Genomic DNA, 27,782 nt, shown 5'->3' on the forward strand with positions numbered 1-27,782 from the left:
AAGATGACTGACGTGAAAAGCGTATCATCCGTGGAGGTTCCAGAGGGGAAGTTAATAAAGAAGGTCAGTGGATGTACATGCCAAAATATGACTTTGCGGTGTCCTAAATCCTGCCAGTGGTGCTCATGATACGAGCCAACGTGATAAACTGTGGTGATCCAGGGTTTGTCTTCTGAGGCCCGGCCAAGAGGGACACATTATTTACTTTGTATTCATTCAGTTATTCATTCATTCATAACCTCTGCTCCCTGAATAATCATCTCTCACTCAGTTATCTTTCTCTTGCTTTTTCTTGACTAACAACTTTCCCCATTTCATGTTCTTGTCGTTCACGGTTCTCAAGGGTTCCATCAAGAAGAAGATTGAATCATTACGGCGATGGAGTTCAGCAAGTATAAAGAGGCCTCCAAAGCCCAAGGCCAAGACCTTGAGCCTGTCTTCCCCTGTGGGAGAGCCAGAAGATGTCTGGCTTCAAGAGGGAGACCGGAGAAAGCTGCGACCCATCGTGGACTCCGTCTTTGGACAGGTAGGACATTTAACATGGCATTACATATAGCAGGTGTCCTTGTGTAAGTGACCCTCTAACAAAGGCATGTCTGTGTCTACTGTGTTGTTGATGAATTTGCATAAACAAACTCAGTCAGGCAAAATGACTCAATAAATGACTGAGTGAACATCCACAGTCTCTGAAGAGGAGTGAGGGCGGCTCTCTGCCTATCATGCTTTTGGGGTTTTCACCTTTTCTTTATTGTTTTGTATAGAAATTTTGTTCTTGTAAAAAAGTAAGTAATAAAGCCCAAAGTCCAAGCCAAAGGGAGCTCTCTCTGCCTCAGAAGGCACTGCTCCTAAGCTGCCTGAAACAACTCGTTTGAGTTTCAGTGTTTACACCTGTAACATGGTGACATCGCGATGTAACAGAATAGAATGTGCATAGAGAGAGCCAGCCGACCAATCAGAGAAGACTGGGCTTTTCAGGAGGCGGGACATAAGCTCAGACAGACTGTTTCAGACAGCGGTGCTGCAGCAGTAAGAGACACATGATGTGTTTTTTGAACATTAAGGAATGTAAACCTATTCTAGTAGACCCCCCCAAATACAAATATGATCCCAAAATGAACATAATAGTGTCTCTTTAAATGGCTATGAGCACGCTTAGCCTGTTGTCATCCCCATGTTGTCAAATACAGCAGCTTGGCTAGTGGCCACCCTTTCAGTGTCTGTCTGAGACTAGTTGCCTTTTAACAAACTTCAATGTACACCCAGTTGTGGTGATGACTTAGTTTAAAGATCAAGGAGACAGGGCAGACAGAGGAGACCAGGGAGACTGCCAACCATATCCCAAGTGAAATATCACAGTTTTTTAAACTGCTTTATTCAGTTAACAATATGTAATTACTCACTTAAGTCATGTAACAAACTTGCACATTTTAACCCAAACAATGATCTGTTTTCCAAACCTAACCAAGTAGTTTTGGTGCCTAAGCCTGAGGTAGTTTTGATGATAAAACTTATGTTTTCTATGAACATGGAGGTTTATTTTGAAAAGACACTTTACATGGAATGAGCAGAAATTAAGATGCTATCCCTGAGCGACCCAAAGTGATGCTTGCGGGGGCATGTTGGGTTTAGCAGCTGCATACTTTTTGTTAGGGGTTGGCTGCAGTTGGCAAGACGTAACTGCTACCAGCTTGAGGGAAGGTGTTTGTGCTTTCTGGGGGAAGTTCCATCTTTGGTGTGGTTTGGTGTGGCACAGGCATCTAAACAAAGGATAGAAATGCAAATCAATAGGTTGATCTGACATGGTCAAAAGTGACTATGGAAAAATCGGATTTGAGTACCATAGTTTAAAATGTACAGCCCCAGACCAAGCTGCTGTTTATGTCACAGTGGGAGTAAACACGTACTGGTACATAGGATGAAGTAAGAACCTTTGTTTGCTCTGTGAATAAAACATTGCCACCTTTGTCTTAATTTAAAGGTATCCTGTGGTGTTGTTAATTACTATTAGGGATGGAGCAATGTTTACAACAGTGGGTCCCTGAAACATCACAAGCAGATGCAAGAAGGATACCTAAAGGATAATATGTAAACACGTAAATCCGCTAATGAAGCTGCCATATATGACAGCTTGGATTAAGAACATATTGACTATATGCTTTAATTTGTTGTTCTTCTCCTTCTCCTCCTCTCTAGTGGTCATCTCTTTGGGCTCTCTTCTCCATACTTTATTCTTTACCTTTCCCTGCTGTTTGAAAAACACCATCTGAGGGGCAACTTATTGATGATTTTTTGTAACATTTTACAAATCGGGGGGCTAATTTCAGTGTTTTTAAGTTGAAGTCATGGACACATTCTTAGCCTGGTGGACTGCTGCTTCATCTTAGTTATGTTACCATTACCTGTCTTTGGAGCCCAAGGATTAACACTGTCAATGTTGTCATCGTTGGCACTGCCATTAGACCTTTTGAGTTCTTCCAGCAGTCCATCATGCTTGTATGCCATCAACTCAACATCATTAATGCATGGGTGTGTATGGTAGTGAGAGAATATGGCAGGTATAAAATACAATAATATAGTTATCGTGCAGTTTAAAAAAATGAATGATCATTTGATTTAATAAAAGCCTTGATTTAAAGAACTCAGCCATCCAACACTTTTCAAGGAGTTTGGAAGCATATTGTACACAGACTGATAACCTCAGTTATGTTAACAAGCAATAAGTTAACAAGTGTGTCACATGACGTAGGTCACATGATTTATGTGACATGTCTACATAATGTACTGTCCTATAGGTAGACTTGTGAAGACCTCTAATTGGTGTCCCACGTAAAAGATAAAAATAAAAGAAGAAATACTTAAAAGAAAATTAAAGAGACTTAAGATGCTTCACTGATGTTAAACTACTGTTAGTGGCCATAGGATGGCAGGGACTGCCTTTATTCATTGCATTTCTAAGTACCTAGTATAAACTGCGAACAGTGAAATCGGAAACAATTTATAATATACTATCTGCATCTGCCTTTCATAACATGAAATAAAAAAAAACCTACAATAAGGACGAGTGTATCTGTAGTTATAAAAAAAATGTAGTACAAAACTTTTTTTGCAGATCAATGCAGAAGACATCCAAGCAAATCGGAAGGAGCATAAAGCAGGATAAATGACAAACACAGCTGTTCGAATTTGCACTGTACTGTTTTATTTGCACTGTTCTTTCTATTGTAAATTTCTAAATTTCTTCTATTGTAAATTTGTAAATTTCTATTTCATATTTCTTTTATATTTGCTACACGTTAGGCATTCTGTGGACAGCAAAGTAAGAATTTCATTGTACAGGGAACATGTTTCCATACTGTGCATATGACAATAAACACTTTGAATCTTGAATCTTGAATCTTGAAACATGACCATGGTCCCTGTCAGCCATTTAATAGACTGCCCCCCCAACTCTGTGAGGTTATCTTATATCCCTTAGTGTGATTGGGAACATGTTTCTGTAACTCACTGATTTGGCTGCCTGCTTTCTAATGAGTTGAGACTGGCTGGTTCAACACCTGAAAGAAAAAGGTGACAACCAGTGTTGGGGAAGTTACTCAAAAAAAGTAATTAGTTACTTAATACTAGTTACTTCTGTAAATTGTAATGAAATTACTTTACTAGTTACTGCATTTGAAAAGTAACTTCACTACTTATTACTTTACTTTCCCATTTCTTAATTTACCGAGTAGATACAGGACAGCAGTTGAAAGGAGCCTGTCGCCTGGGCATAGAGTGCATTTCACTCGAATATTTTTGTCCTTTCGAGCTATAAACTGAAAGTAGTGGGAATATCGCCACTGGCCGAACCCCCCAGTCTCCGTCTCCATTTCCCTCTCTCCTGTTCATACCGGCAGCAACGTCACTCGCCCCTCTCTATGCAGCACGCGTCGCGCACGCACACAGACAGCAGCCGCAGCACGCACATAATTCCTGCGCCACTTCAACAGACAGACACAGCACAGGCAAACACGGCCTAGGTAACGCAGGAAAGCGCGTTCCTGTAGTCTAGTACAGTAGTGTAGTTACCGATATTTTTAGAGTAATGCGTTACTTTACTTCGTTACCCCAAAAAGTAATATCGTTACAGTAATTCGTTACTTTGTAACTCGTTACCCCCAACACTGGTGACAACTATGCTCAAATTGTTTAAAGTGTATGAACACTTTAAACAATTTGAGCATAGTTGTCACCTTTTTCTTTACCATGAGTAAAAGGGTGACTTTATCTAATATTTGCCCAATATTAAACTAGACTACTTGCCTTTCTTGGAGAAAAATGCGATTAAAAAAGTCACCTTCTGATGTCACATTCAGCCTTTTTTTTTGGTGTGTCTCTTTTTCTGGCACCTGGTGATTTTGGTTGGAACTGGAGTTAGTAACTACTATTTCCCATCATCCCTGGCTGCAAATGTGTGAATCTTGGAATATAGAAGAAATGTCCTGCCTTACTTTGCCTCTGATTGGCTCACCCTGACATTCTTACCCTAACCCTAACCAATCCCACTCCTCTTGCCTAAACCTAACCAGTCCAACTAAAGAAGGCAATGAGGAGGCTATTTGCCACTCATAGAATAGAATAGAATAGAATAGAATATTCCTTTATTGATCCCCCATTGGGGGAAATTCCAAATGTTACAGCAGCATGAAAAAAGAAAAGTGAAATGTAACAAAGAAAATAACAATAACAAATAACAATAAATAAGTAATAAAATAAGTATGTACATAGAGGAAATAAGGTATGTACACATAATAATAAGTAAGTAATAGAATAGTATGTACACAAAAGATGGATTTAGAGAATAGTACAAAAATTTGTTGTGCAAATTACTCTGGGATGAATTTTGGATGAAGCCAGTTTTGTTCCCATCAGCCAGTGAGAGTAGGGGAGGCTATGCTAACCTAGGATTAACAAATTTGATTCCTGGCTGTATTTATAGCAGCATACTAACATACTACCTACTACATACTCAGTCTGTATGCAGTGCAGATTACCTAAGTAGTAAGCAAGACAGTCATGTCATATTCATCAGCGTGAAATAAAACAGTATTGGAGTGCAAAATCTTACAAGACAAACAACAAAATGTAGAAACACTGGACATGATTTACAAACACTAAACGTAGGCCAAAACTGTAATTTAAAAAAATAATAGTATTATTAATATGACGTAAGTATAGAGTGAGTCGTTTTTTTTACCATTTAGTTGGATGATGAAGAAACAACTCTGAAAATCTCACATAAAACACTTAAAATGAAGACATTTTCTGCTACTAAAGACTGGAAAAATAATGAATGAGTGATTATGCCTGTCTGAATGTTGAATTTATAATCACAGAAGCCAGTTAACAGTGTGGAAATTTTTTCTCATAAATGACAATCTTTGGTTTTTATTTCCAGTTTTCATCACACATCACTGAGCTGACGTGATGGAATCAGAGTGTTAAATCAACCACACTGTCAGATATAAGCTCTGAAAAAACAAAAAGCACAATTAAAATGCATTTAAGAGACAATGCACCTGTCTGTGATTAGTGTTGAAAATGATGTCGCCTTTTTTTGGAGCTCTGTTTTGAAAGCAGAGTGGAAATATAAAGTCTGGAACGATTAAATAATTCCACTACTCTATAAACGCATAAACTCTTTCTACGTGTCATCCAGGACTTTTGTCTTGTTGGGATTGTTAAAGCAATGTGACAAACACAAAGATTTACCTAAGAAAATGCATTTCATAAATGCATTTGAAAGTTTTTTTGTTATTGAGCCTCTTTGTCACTGTCTCCTTCATAGTCTCTGCCCCATTGACACAGAGCTGTGCACTTGAAGAGGGCTATTTTTTTTGCATTTGAAATGCAGACTGCAACCTGTCCTGCAGCCAAGGATGGAGCAGCTGCCTGTGGAAGTGTTGTCGAAGTGATCTTATTCACCTCAAGTGCTTGTCCCAAACAGTATCTTTCTTAGTAGACTAGTCTTTTGCGGTCCTACACCAGCACTTCCTCAGTTGGAAGGATTTCCTCCATTCCTCTTTCTTTCTTTGTGAATAACCCAAGATGAGCTTGATCAATGTTGGCTGCTGGTGAGATTTAAAAGGGAATGGACCTCATCTGGAATGCTTTTTGGTATCTTTAACAGAGCAATGGATGACTGCCATGTCATCACCGTTCCATTTCTTCTGATTGTTTTTGCAGATCAATGCAGAAGACATCCAAGCGAATTGGAAGGAGCATAAAGCAGGATAAATGACAAACATGACTGTGGTCCCTGTCAGCCATTTAATAGACCGCCCCCCCAACTCTGTGAGGTTATCTTATATCCCTTAGTGTGATTGGGAACATGTTTCTGTAACTCACTGATTTGGTTGCCTGTTTTCTAATGAGTTGAGACTAGCTGGTTCAACACCTGAATGCCTGCCTGGCAAACCCTTTAGAATGTTATCAGCTTATTATCACTACCATTATCCTTCAGATGGAGCAAACTGCACATACCAGAGGGCCAGAAGCTGCATATCCAAACGTTGTGAAATTATCAGTTTCATTACATTGCACTTTAAGTTTTGTTAGGTTAGGAGCCAAAATTACGAGGTCAAGATCATGGTTTGGCTTAAGATATGTACCTTCTTTTTAAAGGGGCTGTATTCTGTGTTTTGGGGTTTTCCCTTTTTTTTTATTATTTCGTGTAGCATTTTTGTTCTTGTAAAAGGTCTCCTTGGTCACAATGTAGCAAATAGATTAGAATGTGCATAGAAAGAGCCATCTGACCAATCAGAGCTGACTGGACTTCTCGGGAGGTGGGACATAAGCTCAGACAGAGGTACTGCAGCAGAGGGCAGTATGAGACACATGACGTGTTTTTTGAACAATAAAGCATGTATGATCCCAAAAATAAGCCCCTTTAAAGGTCCCCTCTAAAGATTACTTGTAGGTCTTTTTTGTCAGTCAGTATGAAAAGGGTAGAGACGGGATGACATGCAGCACCAAATGGCAACGGGTTAGAGTTGAACCTTTAGCCACTGTGGCGAGCACATAGCCTTTGTACATGTGGCACCCGCTTTACCAAGTGAGCTATTGAGTTGCCCCAAGATCAGAATTTTTGTGACGTGACCTATATGTAGGAGGTGAAGTAGAGCCATACAAAGTCAAATCAATGCTGACAAATCAATGCTGCTGATGATGAACAGTTATTTTTTGGGGTTGATAACGTTGAAGCAGGTGACCTGACTAGAAAGTAAAGAGAATTGTACATATACCTCAGGTGCCTGGAGATTATGCTGTTGGACTAGGTCTTTTTTAGTCACCACAATTTTAATGAATATCTAATTTTATATTCTGCAACAACAGACTGCTCTGTTTGAAGATTTATTGCCATATATTTTACCTCACAACCAGAGAGATCCTTGCATATGCAAAATAATTAGCGGAATTTAATAGAAATGTAAACTTGTGATAAAGCCAGTAAGGTTTGGGATTTGTCTTAAAGTCTTTAAGCCACAGGAACAGGTATGTCATATATAGAGCTTAAAATGGAAACACATCCTAAAAATTAGTCCATTTTATGAAGTATAATAAAAAAAAACATTAGCAAAAAATCTTTAGTGGTGTTGCTTTAACCAAATCAAATCAGATGTTTGTTTGGTTTTTTATTGTTTTTTTTTTGCCAACCTGGATTTATGAAATTTAAGGAGATTGTGTTTTTTGCAGACTTTAACTTTACAAAAAAATAGGAAGAGTCCTAGTAATTTAGAGTTTTTGAAAATTAAACTCATCAGGAAACTGTCCATCTTTGTCAGCAAAGGCATAGCCTACAAGACTTTCCTTTGCTGAAAGTCAGTATTTGTAGGTGATGCATGAAAAACAATCACAATCAAAAAACAAGGGCAGCTTTAGCAGGCAGATTTAAAAACAGGTTACTAGAACTATTACCACAGCTGAACTCTTAGCAGCAACAGCTGTGTGCTATACTCATGGATGCAGATAACGGATGGCAATAAAGGACATGCATCTCCAACGACTTTGCGACTTTCCATCCCTACATTGTATTTTAGTGGAAAATCTCTAATCCATATGACCTACAGGACCTCAGAGAAACTATAGCTTTTAGGTCACATGAAAATCTGGACAGGTGCAAAAGGCATTATCCTCCTTTTGGGAATGGGTAAGTGGGCGAGAATCAGAGCGGGAATGTGGGGCAATCCAGACAGCCATATGTAGGTTGCAGTCTGTAAAATGATGTCAGGTTAAACTGAAATCCTCCACTGAGTGAACCAGCACATTTCCTTTATATGAACCATTCTGTCTAATTGGATGACGGTTTCATGAAGCGATATACAGTATAAAGCATTTTTTACATGTGCCCTAGTCACTGCAGTTTGTCCCAAACTGTTGGCCCTTGTCAACCCTTGATTTATTGGTGTTGTTGTTTTGTGTTCCGGCTGGTTCAGCATGTTGAATTGGCAACAGTGGAGCCCATAGGTAAATTAAATCTCTCTAAACCAGAATCTTCATAGTAGCTGGTGATTTTAATCAAACATCAGTCAGGGGACAAGGAGGAATACATCATCGCCAGAGCACAACTGAGATCTGGCACCAAGGAGGCTAAGAGGAGACATCAGCAGAGACTGGATAGAGACCTCAACAGCAACAGCACTAAAAATATGTGGCAGGGTATTCAAAATATCACAGGCTACCAAAGCAGGAGTGCCCCCATCATATGTGAGGCCACGCTGCCAGATGAGCTGAACACATTTTAAGCTCGCTTTAAACTCCTCAATAAGGACTCGGCTGTGAAGTATACTCCGCCTCCAGAGGACTGGCCACTCTTAGTGACCACAGCAGATGTGAGCAAACTCCTGCAGAGGTGAATATAAACAAGTCCGCCGGCCCCGACAACATTCCTGGACGTGTACGAACATTTTTAACATCTCACTCTCACAAGAGACTGTTCCCTCCTGCCTCAAGACAGCCATCATCATCCCTGTTCCTAAAAAGTCTGCTGTGTCTAGTGTTAATGACTACCCCCTTACCTCCATCCTGATGAAGTGCTTTGAGTAACTAGTTCTCCAGCACATCAAAGACAACATCCCTGCCAGCCTGGACCCTCCCCAGTATGCTTTCAGAGCCAACAGATCCACAGAGGATGCCATATCTACTGCTCTTCACTCAGTCTTCACTCACTTGGAGAATAAAAACAGCTACATCAGGATGCTGTTTTTTACTTCAGCTCAGCATCCAAGACAAGGCTTCAGTACAACACTCTGCACCTGGATACTGGACTTCCTCACATGTAGACCCCTGAGAGTTCGAATTGGCAGTCACACCACCATTAGTGCTCAACACCAGAGCCCTCCAGGACTGTGTGCTCAGCCCCCTCCTGTTCATACTGTACACCCATGACTGCACTCCCAGATATCAGGAGAACTCTATTTCGAAGTATGCGGACGACACCACCATCATTCATTGTATTACAAAAAAACGATGAGAATTCATACCGGGAGGAAATCAACAATCTTGCAGAGTGGCGCACAGAGAACAACCTACTGCTCAACGTCAGTAAAACCAAGGAGCTGATTGTTGATTTTAAAAGAAAGAGGCAAAGACACACACTATGTCTACATCAGCGGAGCTGAGATGGAGCAGGTGAACAGTTATAGGTTCCTTGGACTTACTATCACTGAGAACCTATCTTTATCATCACACATCACCATCCAGATGAAAAGGCTCTCCTTCCTATGGAAAGTTAGGAAGGCTAAATTTCAGAGCAACATCTTGTTTCATTTCTACAGAGGAGCAATAGAAAGCATACTGACTGGAAACATCACAAACTGGCCTGGTTCGTGGACAGCCCAGGATAGGAGGGCTCTACAGCGGATGATTAAACTGCGCAGAACATCGCTGGTTTTTATCTACAGAGCATCTAGAATAGGTAATCTTGCAGCTCTTTTAGACTTTCCAAATGTTATTGATAGTTTACATCTTGATAGTGATAGAAACCGTTTTGTGGTGTTTTGACGCTTACGAAAAATCATTTAAGGATTTACAGATGTCTCTTTTCCGATGTATGTCAATGGGGAAAAGTCTTTCTGGGCCAGTCTGCATCACGTGACCAACCCGGGTGGTGTAATTCTACTTTTGGCCACTATGTAAAATTTGGGGCTTGGATGCACTGTGAATGACATCACAATCAAGACCTGCTGCTGACTGGTTGGTGGTAATGTGAATCCTTGACAAACAATTTTGTTGTCGATCCGGGGACAACACTTACTTATTGATATTAGATAGTGCCGAGGTCTAGGCCTCAAGTCCAAAATTGCCTCTTTTTTCAGTTCTGCGCTGGTGTTTAGAAACTCCTGAGATAAATATCTTGCTCATTACATTCTAAATGCTCCACGTGGTCCACCATCCAGTCACTATGTCCGTCTGTCTGTCTGTCTGTGCATGGGCGCTGCCTGGCCTGGGCATTCAGGGTTGTAGCCCTGAATCTTTATTTTATATTATTCCGTAGCAGTTAATTGTGACTAAAGAAAACAGCAAAGCTTTAACTGTGTATCTTAAATGAACAGAGACAAAACAATTGAATTTCTAATCTGGTGCTCATGGTTTCTGTAAAATGAACTGAACCGTTTAATTATGGAAAATGTAACTGAGCTTAAGATGTGTAACATTTCCATTATGACAAAACTATAATGTTTATATTTTGATGTCCAATGCTAAGCCACTTAACTCAAGCTGGGTCCCTGGCTCCAAGTGGGTTTTTAGAGGCTGGAATATTTTGTAAGCCAAGATATTGTTTGCTCGATATCAGAAAAAAAAACAGCTTACCTGGACCCTGCCTTGTTACTACAAGCTTTTCTTTTATAATTTCAGTGAGACATAGAGGGATGGAGCTGAGTGGGACCACGGTGTTGACAAGTGTTTGCTGCCAGCTTGTCATCATGTCTTTCCAAGCTTTACATTTGTATTGGATTGGCACCCAGAACATGTCCGGATAAGTGGTAGACAATGGATGCTGATAATAAGAAGTTATTATGTGAGCTCTTGACATCACTTTTGTGTTGTTTCTCTTAAACATGTGAATCAATCAGTGGTTTCAGTCTTTGTCTGTGAGCAGTGGACCACATCAGTGTGACAACTCAAAACAATCTACAGCTTGATCCCAGCTCAGTTCATCTCCAACTTGATCCCTGTCCTAATCTCACAGATGTCTTAGCAGATGTATGTGGATGGCACAGGGTATACTGATGAAGAAGTGAAGAGATGAGCATTTTATATTTCTGTTAAGGCTTTGACGTCACACAGGCTCAGTATACTGGGTAAGTGTGGTATTAACTGTCTGTACAGGACTGGGATTATCGTACCATCCTTGTGGGAAATGCAATTTGTAACCATTTGATGACACTGATACTATCTGTGCAGGCTCACACTGATGGACCGTTGCAATATGATTATGTCTGCAAAGCGACCCTCATTCATTTAGAGTATGGTTGGTTGATCAGCATACTTTAATATGTAGGTCACCCTGTTTGTCTCATATGAACTGATTTACAGCAGTTGTGTTAATGTGTGTTTGTGTCTTTGTATGGAAGCATCCAAATACACATAGACGCACCACATCTCAGCCAAAATGTTTGACCTGACCTACACCAAAGCTGTCAGCATGGCATGGCATGCAGAAATCCTGACTTTTGGAGTGTGTCCATCATGTTGTCCACTGCCCCGGCACTGGATTTTCTCTTGGCCTATACTTGTCTCTCAGGCATCTGCTTTACTAGCTGTTGTCGAGGGATAGAGCAAAAATTGTCACCCAGCTGCTCTGTTTTGGGTTTAATGGCTGAAAGCTTTGCGATCACACCGAGCTGTTGACCCACACACGCGTGTGTGCGCGCGCACACACACACACACACACACACACACACACACAAAGCAAGTTAATAATTGCTTAGCTTTTTTTCTGTGTGTGCATGTGCTTTGTTGCATGTGTGTCCTCACTTAGAACCTCAGCCATTACTACAGGTCTATAAAGAATAATGAAATTAATCTGAAACATTCTGTGCATGTCTTTCAAACATATGATGGGAAACAGTGTAAGAAAAAAAGAAAACAGTACATGACCGGGGTTTCCATTTGTTAATCTTGTGGGTGTCCAGCTGGATCAGTGGGCTAAGGCACACACTGTTATATAACTGAGACACTTCGGAGTCAAATCCTCTGTCGCAAGTCATCTTATCACTCTTTGCCCTCTCTACTTAATAGATTTTCAGTGGAGTTTTTTAAATTCCCCCATAGAAAGGTCAGACTGTAGGCTCAGCTGGAGAATAATGTCTGCTGGGATTCAGTGATAGATTGAGCCATCGCTCCTTCAAACAGGTTTTCCCATTCAACATTTCTCTACTCACTACTCCACTTTCTGCTGAATGTGCTGATCAAAAACACTCAAATGTCTCTGTAAGTAAAATGAGTGGCCTGTGATAACAACGCATGAGGCTGACATCTAGAGGTGGTGGACAAGCATTACAGCTGAGCACAAATCTGTCTTTGCAACAGCATTACACTATGCTTTGCTGCACTCTTCCGGTAATAAAGTGGCAGTGGCAGTACAGAGTATTGGCTACTCCTGGATAAATGTTTTAGGGGTTCTTTCCTGCAAAAGTACCCCATGCAAAAGTGTATGTAGATCTGTTTTCTGTTATCTCAATTCACAAGTAATTTATAGTGTAACTGCCTGGTTATGTATGAAGCCAGAAGAAAAGGTTCAGAATGAGAATAGTAATTAGGAGAGATCTGCACTGGAAAGGAGGTAGTATTTAATGGAGAAATAGAAATATATATAGAAAAAAAGGGGGTGAAACATTTCATTTCATTTTCATTATTGAAAATGCAGTTTGAGCAAATTTTGTTGAACAGCTCTTTCTATAACAGTTTCCAGTCCCCATCAACAGTAAAAATAAATTGTTCTGGTGGTGGGGGAGCAAAGCAATATCTTATAAAGTAAACAAACACTGGTCCTAAAATAATAGAAAAAAATCATAGCTCGATAAGTTGTATTTTGGCCACATTAAAACAGTTTATAAAGTGGTTGTATTGTGATAAAAAAAAATCATAGTAATTGTAATTGAGCTAAACAGTGAATTAAATAGTGAAAAAAGTTAATAGAGGAGAATAGAATAGAATTGAAATTGAATTAAATTTACTTGATTAAAAGATTAACAGTTTAGTTTTGCTTTTTGCTAGTTTTTTCAGACCATTTCAGAATGAAAAAAGCAAAGGAGAATGAACGATGACAGACAAGCGAAGGATAGAAAAAACGAAAAAAATTTTCTAAATGCTTCTAATACTGCTAAATGTCTAACCTTACATTACCATTTCTTAGGGTCAGAGCCACAAAGAATGGAGTGCGCCCAATAATAGCACCATGATTTGCGCAGAATTAGCAGTCTGCCCCGTTTTAACACTCTAAAAGAATTCACACTAAGTATAAGTCAAGGCCAACATAGTTTGACAGCCGAGCACAGTTTGCCCTCCTTTTGCGTTTAATCAAGTAAGTGGATCTTTCCCCAGTGTTTCAGGCTTTTATCCATATTTCACAACACAGACTGGTCATAATGAAAACTGCGGAGAGCACAGCCTGTTGCAAAGTGTCAGTTTGTTGCCAACAGCTGGCTGTGTGTTGCAGCTGGCTGCAGCATCTCACAGCAGCTGACACTATACTGCACATGTGTCTCTAAAATGAGACCTAGGCCGCGCACTTTTACACACAGTGCCACGGCTGCATCATTAAGAGGATCGGCCAGGATTTGATGGTAATAAATCTTTATTATTCTGCTTCACATCCACACAGGTTAACTGTCGCACACAGATCCCAGGTTTATACGCTGACATTGTTTGTAATAAGACAGCCCTTGATGAATCTTATCAGAACTGATCATGTCAAAATCCGATACGTTTATTTTGAGCATATTAAATACACGGGTCTTAATGGCATTAAATTGCACCACTGTAACTGCCTGGGCAGCCCCTGGTCTTTGTGAATTAGATTATATTTGCTACAAGGCTTATTTGCATTGGAAGGGGGCAATTTTGTGCCAAATTTTTGAATATTTCCCAATTTACATGCATGCAAATGGCACAGACGCACCCTGGACGCTGTCTGCATGAAAATGCAGTTTGCATGTGTTTCACCCTTTGTGTGTGTTTTGTGGATTGCATCTGATCAGATCTTTCTCTCTCATTTGCACAGGTTTAGTGGCTGCAAAAGCAGTGCAATCCTTTTGTGGATTTGACCCTCATTGTGCAAATGCATACAAAGAAAATATCACAGGTTTTGGATATGGTGGTGGAAAAAAAAAACCCCAAACACTATAATAATCCCCCAAAATGGACACAGAACACTGGAAAAATCAGGCCCAAGAACAAACACAAGAGAGAACCAGAGTAACAGGTTAGTATCACTCTTACAGTAGGGTGAAAGAGACAATGAAGAAGAGAACCAGCCTTAGTGTTCCAGCTGCTCTCCAGAGTTCACTAAACTACTGCGCCAATAACCTTCAAGCTCCCCCTGCCCCCACCACACTGACAATCACTCCTTAAACATCCCTTTAAATCCTGAGTAAATTGTTAATAAAAAGACAAAAAATGTAAATCAAATCACTCGTTTTTATGGAATATAGAACTCTGACCATGGAATCAAACATCAGACATTCCCTCTTTAAAGAGATAACTTTAAAGTTGCCCGGCAGCAAGTGACGCCTTAAATTATCACATTATGTGAAGTGCAGGGAGACTACATTATATGTTATTCAGGGTTAGTTCCTACCGACAAAGCAATCTGATTTGTCGAGAGGCATTCCATGATGTACAGTACAGTAGCACTGGGACTTTTTACTCTTCATGTATCACTACGCTTTACACCTGTTCTAAACCTTAATTAGGCCTCCATTAATGGTCAGTAGTTGTCTCATGTTACTGTAGACTGTAGTATAACAGACTGTTGTATATTGTGTGTCCCTCTTGAGTTGCCATAGGGCAGGAAAAAAAGTTGTGGGGTGGGGGGCATCCCCTGTTTTCACAGCCCATGCATGCGTGGGAGTTTTGGTCAAGGAAAATAAACGGACAGCGGTTGATGTTGGAGCTGTCACACTTCAACAGACGCTGAGGGATTTTCCGTGTATGTGTGGTACGTGTGCTGTTGTTTTTAACATAGCTCAGTATACCTGGCATGGTACTTAAGAGACTTTGCATGACCATGAACATGGGGACGAAGACCCTTTTAAACCCAGTACGAGGATGTTTGACAGACGTTTGCCTGGCAGGAACTCTAAGGTTGACGTACCCTCTCCCTTCACTGTTGGCGGGAGCCAGAGTTTCCTTAGCTAGTTGAGGCGGCTGGAGGCGGCTTTCTACTCACCACGGCAGCTCAGGAGGGACACATAATATACAAGAGTCTGCTATAGTGAACAGACTCGCAGATAAATGCCCCCCAAAAAAGATTAAATAAAAAAAACAAATTATAATCCACTCTGTCACTACTCACTGTTAACTAATAAATCACACTTGTTGAAATGGTATATAAAAATAATGTCACAGTCGAGGTTGTGATGTTGGGCTCTTTATTATCATGGCTGTGATTATCTTTTACTGAATGCTGTGATGATATACAATACAGCAGCACTCCCTCTCGTATGATATTGTTTAATTAATGTATGTAACTGTGGTCTAAAGTGAAGAAAAGTAGCCTGATAGAAACTTGTGGAACCCTGGCACTCAGCTGTGTCCAGTGTTTTAGTGTTGCCATCTCTGCGGGGAATAACAACTTCCAGTGCACCCACAAGTTTTTCTTGGCTCACCTCAATACAATTAAAAAAAAAACACACTGAAAGAATTGAATGAAGCCATCAGAATCTCCATACTAGTTGTTGATTTTAATCAACTCATCCTTCAACTCCAAAGATGTAGCAGGGTCAAGGACATGTAATGTAATGTCTTTTTTAAAATATGTTTAAAAAATGACTAATCTAATCTAATCTACCTTCTACCTTCTCAGTAATCCTGTTGATGCTCGCAGTAACTTGAGGAGCTAGCTGTGTTGATTAGCCATAGCCACCTGAGCCGCCATCTTGCACCTTGCTATCACCTTGTCTGTTCCTCAGATTTCTTTGCAGTTTGCTTGCTTTTACAGACAGGCCCATATTTCCTTCTTTGCCACCACTTTCAATAAATATAAAAGAGTAAGACAGAGATAAAAAAAAAAAAAGACTCTGTGACCTCATCTACCGCCAGTTCTAGTATTTTCATTTGATGCTACTATATACCTCTACACTACTACATTTCAGATAAAATAATGCACAAGGATACTTCTACATGTTGACTGGAGAAAGAGGATTTAACCACTGACCTTCTGTTCAGCAGACAACCTGCTCTTTCACCTGAGCCACCGCAGCCTTATTAGAAAAGTAATGGCAAAGTCTTAATAACACATTGATCTGACAAATAAAAAATACAATTAAAAAAACTTGAATTAAATTTTCCAAATCCTACTTTTCATGTCTAATATGGAAATTTTAACTGACGAGTATTACACAGAACAGTCATAACAATATGATGGGGAGTTTACATTATACATTTACACACATTAACTGTACTTATACAGTGTTTTTGGTTAGTTATCATATGTTTTAAAACCAGAAATGCAACCATTTCAAACAAAAAAAAAGAATGTATTAAATTTGAATCCAATTAATTCTATCACAGTTATACAGCTTATGCACCAAAGTACCCGCTGCTTCTTCACACTTCCAACAGTTGCTACTATTTATCAACTCAAGCTGTGATAATTTCTTTGGAATTCAGTCACTCAGATTTCTAAAAAGAGTGAGTTGTGATATTGGTGAGTATTTATGCCAGTAAGAAAATTATTTGTTTCCAATCTTTTTTTCCAAAATTAACACAGGAAAATAATTTCCAAACTCATAGATAAGGTGCATAAGCTTCCCAACTCAGTTTTCAAAATCTTGGTGCTCTACCCTTAATGACAGCATCTGTAAAATAATTCTTGAATCCTGGTTTAAGTGTTAGCTTTAATTTCAATATTTGCCCTTATGTTTAAGTCCTAAAATTCTCTCATTCTTACAGCCTCTTTCCAACATAGTACTATCTTGAGGTTACATATTAATTTCCTTCCAATTCCATCTGTTCTACTCCTTCTCTCTGTTATTGTATATAAAAGGAGCTTAGTAATAAATATTCTTCTTCTTTTACTCTCCACATTTCAAACCTCTACTCCCATGGCCTCCACTGTAAACATAACTCTTTCCCTCTAATCTGAAATGCCAAGGATTAAACAGGCAGCCAACTCTTCATCCATAATTCTACCAACCCCCCACCCTCTCTCTCTCTCTCTCTCTCTCTCTCTCTCACACACACACATACACACATACACACATACACACATACACACACACACACACACACACACACACACGGGGGGGGGGGGGGGGGGGGGGGGGGGGGGGGGGCGATTAGATTACGTTGGTCCAAATTCAAGGGATCACTTGTGGTGAGAGGGGGTTACAGATAAATAGGAGGGGAACATGTGTGTGTGTGAGAGAGACCGGGAGAAAGGGCAAATTCAAGGGATCACTTGTGGTGAGAGGGGGTTACAGATAAATAGGAGGGGAACATGTGTGTGTGTGAGAGAGACCGAGAGACAGAGAGAGAGAGAGAGAGAGAGAGAGAGAGAGAGAGAGAGAGAGAGAGAGAGAGAATGATCAAATCATGCAATCACAGCCAGAATCTGGCAGCAGCAGGTTGTTTCAGGCCAGATATGACCTGTCTCTCCACCCCACCCTGTCAATCTCCAGCACCCTGCTGCTATTCCATAATATCCACACGTCTCAAAGCTCATCATGATCGCCTCCAACAACCTATAGGAATTTAGGAATTAATGCCTACCTTGTCTCTAACTTAACCAATGGGACCTTGGATTGTGGCACGTGCACTGACAGGAGTCCTCATTTGCGTTCAGTAGTAGGGTGCAGGTGGAAACATTTGCCATCGTCTCGCTGGGTGTGACCCATGGAATGCACTGGATTTAGTATCGATTTTGAACTTAGATGTGACATTTGAGCAGAGACGGCGAGAAAGAGGAAAAGAGAAGAGACACGGGAGAAGTGTAGGAACAAACGAGGAGGAAAGGGAGGGGAAAGACAGAAAGAAGAGGGCAGGGCGATGGGGAACATAAACAAGGCTTCTAAAAAGAACAGTAAAAGGAAGAAGGTAAGGACTGATTTAATTTCTTTCAGCTGAGAGAACAAGATTTATCGAAGTAAGCTTGAATTGATTAAGACATGTTAGATGATGCTTTGTGGATATCCATATTTGTGAAAGTTAGTCATTCAAATGCCTTTTTTTTCTAATAAACAATGTAAATAAATCTATTTTGAAACTGAACTCACGACTGCCACAACAGTGCAAAAATGTACATTTGAATTGGCCAGTTTTATTGCAGTCAGTGTAATAAACTTGTCTGGGTCCTAATGTGGTTGGTTCCCGTCCTCTAAGGGGGAGTTGCCTGTAGAACGACATGTCACCCCATTGGCTGCTGCCATGCTGGGGGGCCTGGGAGGTGCAGATGAAGTTGACACAGATGACGAGGAGGAAGGAGGGAGTGAGCGGGACTTCGATGAGCCCCTGTGCGCTCTGGTTAAGAACTGCAACATGCTGCACAACCTAGTGGGGCCTGCTTGTATCTTCCTCAGACAGGGCTTTGCACAGAGCCAGCTTGTATGTATGACATTCTCTCTCTCTCTCTCTCTCTCTCTCTCTCTCTCTCTCTCTCTCTCTCTCTCTCTCACACACACACACACACACACACAGTATAAAATTAACGCAGTCCATAAATCTCTTTATCCAATCATTTTCAGTGTCGTCACTGTTCAAAGGAAGGTGAACTTATGGCTATCCATTAGTTTGACATCATCACAGTCTTCCCATCTCCACCAATGAGAATTTCACCCTGTGAGTGTCTACCCTCCATCATATATACCATCATACCACCACATTTCACAAGAAATTATTCCAAGCTGTAAAAAGACAGTAATTGGTAATATAACAGACTGCACTTAAATTACAGAGTAACTGGCGTACCAATTTGTCTATAATGAAATTTAGATCAAAATCATAAATTCACATTCTAACAGTGCTAGCGATATCATGTGTGCCTCTTACTTCAGATGAATGACCTCTGTAGAGATGAGGCATATGGCAGAGATTAATAAAAAAATCATTTCCTGACTGTTAATCAGTGTTAATTGAAAAGAGCTATTAAGATGGTGATCTAGTCACTGATCTGAGGTGCTTTACTGAGCTGCCGCCTCCTGAGGTACTGAGAGACCTTGGGCTGAGTCTAGAGGAGAACTATAACTGACTGACTGAACACAGGGGCTTGATATAATTATTTATCGGGTATTTTATATTGTTTACATACTGTAGACTCTGTGTCCTTTTCCTGCATTTTTTGTGTACTGTAGTGTGTTTTTGGTGAACAGATAAAATAATTTTGAAAAAAAAAACAACTTTGGCCACTTTGGCCATGATCGATGGCTGGGTGGCACCTTCTGCATCACTTGAGAATGTGGCCAGATGAAAACTGTTTTGGCCACATAAAAGGAGGCAGAACAGCTTCTGCTTGAAACACTGCCGATAACAAAAACAACATGTTCTCAGGCTACAAAGTCTCTGATGGTTAGGTTTAGACAGAAGAGGCACACGGTACGGTATTCTGTAGAAAAAAAACTCACAGATCCACATGGTAAGTGAACCCTGGACTCCTGCATGAAAGTCAGTTGTTTGTGGGACCCATCCACCTCACCACCTGCCCACCCTATAAGTGCACTCATGTCCTTGTATTATGTCATTACCTACAGTGTTGTTACCTGACTCTGCTGTTCTGCGATTCATGGGCATAACCACCTCTGTCCGTCTGGCTGTCTGCCATCATATAATAACAACATCACCGGTTCTGTCTGGATGTGTTCTCATCTGAAGCCGTGCTCCTGTTGGACATGGAAGGTAGCTTTTGGCGTTACACTTGCACACTAAAAGCACTGACAGAGCGGTCCATTTGATGAGTTTGGAATGAGAACTGGAGTGCAAAAGTGCCTACAGGGCAGGCAAGAAGGGCGGAAGATGGATCCAATAAACCCTGGAATTTTGCTTCCTGTAGAATGTGATGACATGTGAGTGTGCTGATTACCTGTTTGTTGCCTGAACATAACCGTGTGCAGCGTTATCCCACCATGTGCTTGTGTCGACATCACTGTGGCAGCATCCCGGGACATAAAGAGCAGAAGCAGAAGGACACCTAGAGCATTATGTAGATGTAGAAGTCCATTGCAAAGCGGCAGCGTGTGATGACTTGGGATGAGAACAAGTTGCAAATGCACATGAAGGGATGGTGTCAAAGCTGGTGTAGACGACACAAGCACATGGTAACCAATGCTGCCACACATGCTTGCATAGGTGTAGAAAAAAAACTTTACATTCAGAAGTTTCAACCTGATGCTGTCCACTGGCGTATCATGTGGATGTGAAAGGTTCTGTCGGCCATGTTCTCAACTGATGCCACCTGCGTATCATGCTGCTGCAACAGGTGCTATCGGACACTGTATGATAATACCGCAAACAACTTTATCAGGCTGAGTACTCAGCTGATGACGTCCAGTAGCATTTCATGCGGTCGCAAAAGGTGGCTCTTGAAGTCACTGGTTACTTATACCCCGCAATCTCCTTTATTTTTGAAATAGCAAACTAAACTCCTTTCGTAGCACAGTACATTGAACATAGGTTCTAGTTTGCATTTAAACCCTTTTCCTTTACTGTTGTGGTGCCAACATGTTGCTTTAAAAATTTTTATTGATGCTGGGTCACTGTTGGCTTATGCTTTTTTCTAAAGCAATCAGTGGTACTAGGGTTTCACTAGTAAAATGCACTCATATTCACAGCTGAAATTATTTGTGTAATATTGTGTTCAGAAGAGAATGTGAGCATACTATGAGTCAGCTCATAAAGAGAAAGGGGGGTGAAAAATAACCAGATGTTTTTGGTCAACAAAGGAGTTCAGATAGCTGATACAAACAAAAGTGTGATACAAACTTTAAAGGAAAAAGGCCCATGGGTGCTCCTCAACTCAAAGAAAGAAATATAACCAAAAGAGGACTAATGACATAAGAGTCACTAATCTTACTACTAAAAATCTAAAGTGAAAATAAGAACCTAGCTACCCTAGATTACTTGGTGAAAAACAAAATAACAGATTATAATAAAAAATAAACAGAAACAGCACCTACACCTAGTGTTTATTACAAAGGAACTTGCCACATGCGTGCTGTCCGTTTTTAAAACTACCTCTTGTCCAGTCCACCAAATAATTTGATAAGTACCTCACTACTAGTTTCATCCAAAAGCTAGCTCATCAAGTACCTTATCAGATCTACTAGTTTCAAACAAAAGCTAATTAAGGAATTAACTGACTGAAACATTTACGATAATGAGAGGCATGCTGGCAGGCAGGAAAAGTTCCAGCTGCCCCAACTATCACACTGGTCAGCTGTTTGTAGCATATTTGTTGTGAGTTGAGCCCTCTGAATTGCAGAGCTGGGTGCTGCTCCATTTAGAATCCCCACCTCGTCAAGACAAGGGGCATAAGTGGTGATGTGCCATGCCTCAACAGATGAACCAAATCAAGTACAAGAGACGACATACCCTAATTAATCCTAGAAGTAAAATGGTAATGAGCTTGTACTCATATGACTTCTTTCTAGTCTTCCAACCACTCAAAAGCAGCTTAAACTACATGTCACATTCAACCCTTCACACACACATTAATATACTTGTGGCCAAGGCTATCATACAAGGTGCAACCTGCTACTCAGTTTAACACAGTCACACAACAATTCAGCAATTCAGGGCAAGTTCAGTTTCAGTTTAGTGTATGGGGATTAGCTTGTACTGTACATGTATGCAATGTACTGGGCTGAGGATGTAACCCATCTTGACACAGACATAGCTAGGAACCATAACCACAAGCAGACTCACCAGAAAACAATAAAGCAAGGGTGAGGTGACAGACTGATAACCACCAGTGTCATGTAAAATACTCGCTGATCAGCCAGTTCACCTGGTGGACTCCTGGTCCATCAAATGTGAAAGGTTTGAAACAGACATCAAGATGTACACTATGCAATTAACCTGAAGATTGTTGCTCTTTCTTCTTTAGGGTCAAACAGTTGGCAATGACATGTAAAAATGAAAATACTGTTTTTTGAGCCAACACATATTTATTGGCTAATACAGAGAGTGTATTTACTATTTGCTCTTCAGTTCAGTCAGGCAAACATTCCTTTAATTCCTCCACTAAAATTAACTCATGTAGAAAGTTGAAATCATCTGCTGTACATCTTGTGCTTCACTCCAATACTAAGGTTTTATTTTTCCTGCAAACTCACACAAAATTGCAATTTTAACAATTTTTAGGCTGTTCTCCAAAAGGGAGTGCACTGCTACCTCTTGGGTTTTACCATAAATTTGCGCTGGAGCAGAGGGCTAGAATTTGGGCAGCCACTGTAAAGCTGAAGTGATGGGCTCAAATGCAGAAAAGTAGGAATTCACTTCTTTCTGAAGTGTGGAAGAGGAAGTCATACTCACAGCATCAGTGGATGCACAATGCAAATGTCCCCTCTTCTAAGTCTTAAGTTCCAGCTGACGCAGTCTTACGGTTTCGTCAGCTTCAGTTTCCAACTTTCTGATCTCTAGCTGAAATTGTAACTGTGCTTGTCTGATTTGTGCTTTTCACTGGACTTCTGTCTGCAAATGAACAAGGATAACTCTTAGGCGAGCCTCAGTTCTGGGTCCAGAACTGGCAGAAGAGAGTGGATGATAGGGAAGCATTTAACCTGAGTTTTCACCCACCCATCTACCTCAACCTCCACCGTCACAGCTGCCAAAGCATTGTGAGGATCACCCACAACTTCAGTCAGGGTGCCACCCTCAAGCACAAAAGGCTGTGAGTGGGCTGGTAACACAATAATCATCAATTCCACCAATTTACCAACAAGAAGAGGTTTAAGTGCCTTCTTAACTATTAAGAGAACATGATACTGAGGTGATTTGCTATTTGCACTAAAGCATTTTGCAGCAGCTGTCCACTTGTTTAAGGGAAGGATTGGAATAGAATGTTCTAGATCGAACAGTGGCATGATCAACCAGACAATGAACTCAACTGCTACAGAAGTAACAATCTAAACTCCAGCTGACACAGAAGGTGTCAGGCCGAAATGTTTTAATGGCTGCTCTACAGACAAAATATGCTAACGATACACACACAGTACAAATGTGATATTATGCACCATCCAGCAACCAGTTCTGCCTGGCCAAATTCTCAGCTGATGCTGTCCAGGGGTGTATCATCCAGATGCAAAAGGTGGCTTTTGGCGTTGGGATCTAATGCCAAAAGCACAACAAAAGCAGTATTGACAACTTCTGAAAGAGAGCGGGCTGTAAGTTTAGCTGCTTTCAGATATATTCCTTACAAGCCCACTTTTATAGTATGAGCCAGCTCATAAAAGGAAAGGCAAGGAGCATAAAAACAGATGTTTGAGGTAAAATAAAGTTATTTATTAATAAAGGAGTTCGAATACCTGATACAAACAAAACTGTGAGGCATACTACAGAAGAAAAAAGCCCATGGGAAAGAAATATAACCAAAAATTGACTTTTTTAAAAGCTAAAATAAAACATTTATAACATTTAACTGTGCATATGAGCACACTGGTATGTGGGAAAGCTTTTTAGTAATTTTTATGAGAAACTGTCATTTGTGTAGCTTTTAATTTCAGTTGTTTGTGTGAGGGTGTTTCAGTTGTATATGTATGTGGTTTTTAGTATAGTAGGTGAATGAATTTGCATATGTTTGTGTGAGAGGAAAATACCTGTGTATACATGGTAATTCTGAATAATGTCCCTCATCGGTACATGGGTGTTGACTGTGTGTGCAGGTGTGTTAATGTTCATTTATCAGGTCCCAGGCAAACCTTAGTGTAGATGAAGATGCAGATGAAAATCAACGGCAGATAGGGTAATGAAAAACCGATAAGCCTTCGTGATTTGTAATACAATTTACAACTGTAATCTCTCTGCCACTGTTCTCTCTCCTGCATCCTCTAATCCTGGACTGTATTATTCCTGCTGCTGATGTCACAGCCTCGCAGAGCATGTGGTGAACAAATGTATCCTGGTATCACCTTTTGTCCATGCTACCACAAGCTGAAGCCAGTTCAAAATAAACTGTAAACTGTGTGTGTGTGTGTGTGTGTGTGTGCATGCACGCGAGTGTGTCTGTCTGTCTGTAGCCAAAAGTTTTACTGGGTCACAGTTTAAAGTCATTCCTTAGACATTTTAAATTTTAACTCCTGCTTGCATTTGCAAGTGTCATTTCATTAGCTTTGTTGCATTTGTGTGGGAACACAAGTGTGTGCTTATTTCTGTGTGTTTGGAAAGGATGAGAGAGACTTATTTGTCATTGTGCACCTGCAGGTTTTATTACTATGATGCATTTTGCGTGCTTGTGGTGAAGCATATGTACAGCACTCTCAAAGCTTCACCAGTTCAGTGGGATTGGATACCAGCTTGTTTATCAGATCAACTAAATAGGTTATTTGAGCCAGTCAGATCAAACCCAAAAAATCCAGTAACAGAATCTCTGCTCAGGCTGTTGAACACAGATGAGAGGTTGAAACACTTTAAGGTTTCCTGCATGTGAAATCATTATGTGTGAGTGGGTCAAACAGAACAAGAAATACAGAGATAGAAAGTTTGTGTTTAACTTGACCGGCTGTCCATTTCTCTATGTGTGTGTCCTGTCTTTTGTCTGCACTGCTGCAGGACAGAGATCTACGACCAGAGGAAATGGAAGGTACAGAGAATCAAAGCCTTAATCCAAATCCTTACTCCATCTCTTGTCCCCTCAGCTGTTCTGTTTCTCCTGAACAGCCTTCCTTTCCAGCTTTAACCTTCTGTTAAACTGTGAAAAACGGTGCTGTACTACAGAGAGAATTCCAGTAGAAGTTCCTGGCTTTGCCCTCCCATTGAGTGTTAGCAATGTGAGCCAGCAGGTTTAACTGAACTGTGGAAGATCAAAGTGAAGGATTATCATTCAAAGAGAAAGATTATTCCTTACAGTTTCAGCTGTCCCTTAGGTCTGATTTACACTCATTCACAGGAAACATGTAGTTTGGGGATTTGACTGTAGACTACATGAAAGTTACATTTTTGTGTGTGTGTGTGGGGGGGGGGGGGGGGGGGGGGGGGTAGTAAGGCACCCGTTGTAAAGGGCTTGTAAATTATTATAGCTTTAATAAAGATAATAAATACTTTACTAATGTTAAAAGCCTTTCATAACAGGATACTAGATTCAGAGTTACCACTACTGATAATTGTTTATCCTCTCCTTTGGGTAATACTGCAGTTAAAAGAGTGCTTTAGATATTTCAGCACTGCACTACTGTTACACTGTTGGACTTACAGACAAGACCAATTATCACCAGGATTGTCACATTGTCATACAAACATTTCAGATGAATTTAAGTATCTATACACCTAAAACTAGAATGTCTCTCGCTCTGTTCCTCATGCACGTACTGCCTGCAGAACTGCGTGAGGCATTCAGGGAGTTTGACAAAGACAAGGATGGCTTCATCAGCTGTAAGGACCTGGGCGAGTGCATGAGGACTATGGGATATATGCCAACAGAGATGGAACTTATAGAGCTCAGTCAGCAGATCTGTGAGTCCTGCATACACCTATCAGCACACATACACATTCTGTGTGTTCATCAATGAACCTTGTGACTTATAATGGAGCCAAATTTTGTAAGGTTACCTGTGTTAAATGTTGCTGTTGTTACTGGCTTCGTATAAGTAAAAGAAAGCTCTGCTGGCTGCTAGGCAAATTTATGCAAAATAAAATGTCATGGGCTTATGCTAATAACCTTAACATATTGTATATGTACGGAAAACGTGCCTAACAAAGGACGATTGTTTTGCCTGTTATCCTTGCCAGTTATAATGGAGGCGAATTTCCAACTTTTGCTTAATGTTGTGTCTATCAAGCCGTGTTTTATGCGTGTTTTGAATCATTCAAATTTTGCAGTACTTCAAAGAAATAAACACTAGCACCGAGACAACATGTCCACCTGGTGTTTGGAAGTGTAATTGCACAGAGACACTACTGCACAAGTAAAAATGCTCACAACACAGTTGGCTACAGTGTAGAGCCCACTAACAACTATAAATCAGCCTTTACTCCCCTGAGCACTGTGCATTTGATAAAAGTGTCACTTCTGACTTTGGTCACTGACTCACTGATCTGGTCATTCGTTTGCTGGCTTGTTTACACTGTCTGTACATATTTCTCCTCCTTGAGGTGGTGGCAGAGTGGACTTTGAGGACTTTGTGGAACTGATGGGTCCTAAGATGCTCGCAGAGACTGCAGACATGATTGGAGTCAAGGAGCTGAGGGACGCCTTCAAAGAGGTCTGCGATAATTTAACTAACTTATGACACCAACTTTTTTTCTCTGTGGGGTCCCTGAAAGGATAACCTTTCCCCCCTAACTTTCACCTCTAATGCCTTTCTTTTTATATGCTTTAATTTTCAACATCCATTTCTGTTTTCCAGTTCGACTCTGATGGTGACGGTCAGATCAGCCTTGGGGAGCTGAGGGAAGCCATGAAGAAGCTAATGGGAGAGCAGCTGAACCACCATGAGATAGACGAGATCCTGCGGGATGTAGACCTCAATGGGGATGGACAGGTGGACTTTGAAGGTGAGTGATTCCTACTTTAGGTGAGAAAATTGAGGGATAGATTGGGATATCACAAACTGCTTAAGGTAGTATTAGAGATAGGTTTGGGTATCATTTGGATTTTGTTTCTTTCCGATACCCATGCAAAACAATACATTTATAATGGTACTGATTATTATTAACTGAACTGATTATATTACCTCCTAAAATATAGTTCATATTAAAGTATAGCCTGCTTAAATACATAAATATGGATGAATACAAAGCACTGTGAACACATTTCACATACATAATGAATAAAACTTAACCCAACAACAATAATTCAACACTAGGTAACAGTTACAGTATTAATAATAGTAATTCGATCTATTATTGATCTGATCTGATTCTGATCTATTATTGTCTCTCTGACTAAGGAGAGACTCAGCAGACAGACATTTGTCTACTATCTGTTTCGGAGTGGCTGAGAATGTCACTATAATGAGAATAGCTGGTCCATATAAGCAGTCCACCTGAAGGGAACCAGTTAATGTCCTTCACTTGAATTAGCATGTGGCAAGCAAAACAAAAACTCTGCTCCGGTTGTCGCCACCTCGCTGTCAGCATCAGCAGGAATCACACACGCTGTCTCTCTCTCTCTCTTGCTTATCACACGGGTTGTGTGCGTTCTGATCTGGTCCAGTAGGTACCACTGGTATAGTAACCTTTTCAGTATCTGACCCTAATTAGAGCATGATTTTTAGGTAGATGTTCAAGTTAAAGAAAGAAGGAAAGGACATGGTGGAAGACAGTACTATCCTTAACCTTAACCAACAATAACAACATATCTTTTCTTTCCACAGAGTTTGTGCGAATGATGTCTCGCTGACTCTTCAGCAAACCTCACTCTACTGCACTCATGT

General features: G+C 40.5%; 1 protein-coding gene across 1 annotated transcript; it reads left to right on the plus strand.

The window, feature by feature from the left end:
- On the plus strand, positions 1-27,748 carry cabp2a (calcium binding protein 2a). The gene is made up of 8 exons (XM_042485572.1): positions 1-63; positions 344-526; positions 18,583-18,804; positions 24,961-24,991; positions 25,726-25,860; positions 26,500-26,609; positions 26,754-26,901; positions 27,723-27,748. Exons 1-8 carry the CDS (start codon positions 4-6, stop codon positions 27,746-27,748), a joined length of 915 nt encoding a protein of 304 aa, XP_042341506.1. The 5' UTR covers positions 1-3.
- Positions 27,749-27,782: the final 34 nt, after the last annotated feature.

Source organism: Plectropomus leopardus, chromosome 4, assembly GCF_008729295.1.
Source record: "Plectropomus leopardus isolate mb chromosome 4, YSFRI_Pleo_2.0, whole genome shotgun sequence".
Classification (NCBI taxonomy): Eukaryota; Metazoa; Chordata; class Actinopteri; order Perciformes; family Serranidae; genus Plectropomus; species Plectropomus leopardus.

Bases quoted from the DNA above. Each gene is read 5' to 3' on its own strand.
- cabp2a (XM_042485572.1), top strand. From the start codon at position 4: ATGACTGACGTGAAAAGCGTATCATCCGTGGAGGTTCCAGAGGGGAAG. The intron at 25,861-26,499 runs GTGAGTCCTGCA...CTCCTCCTTGAG, and splicing joins AGAGCTCAGTCAGCAGATCT to GTGGTGGCAGAGTGGACTTT. The intron at 26,902-27,722 runs GTGAGTGATTCC...TTCTTTCCACAG, and splicing joins TGGACAGGTGGACTTTGAAG to AGTTTGTGCGAATGATGTCT.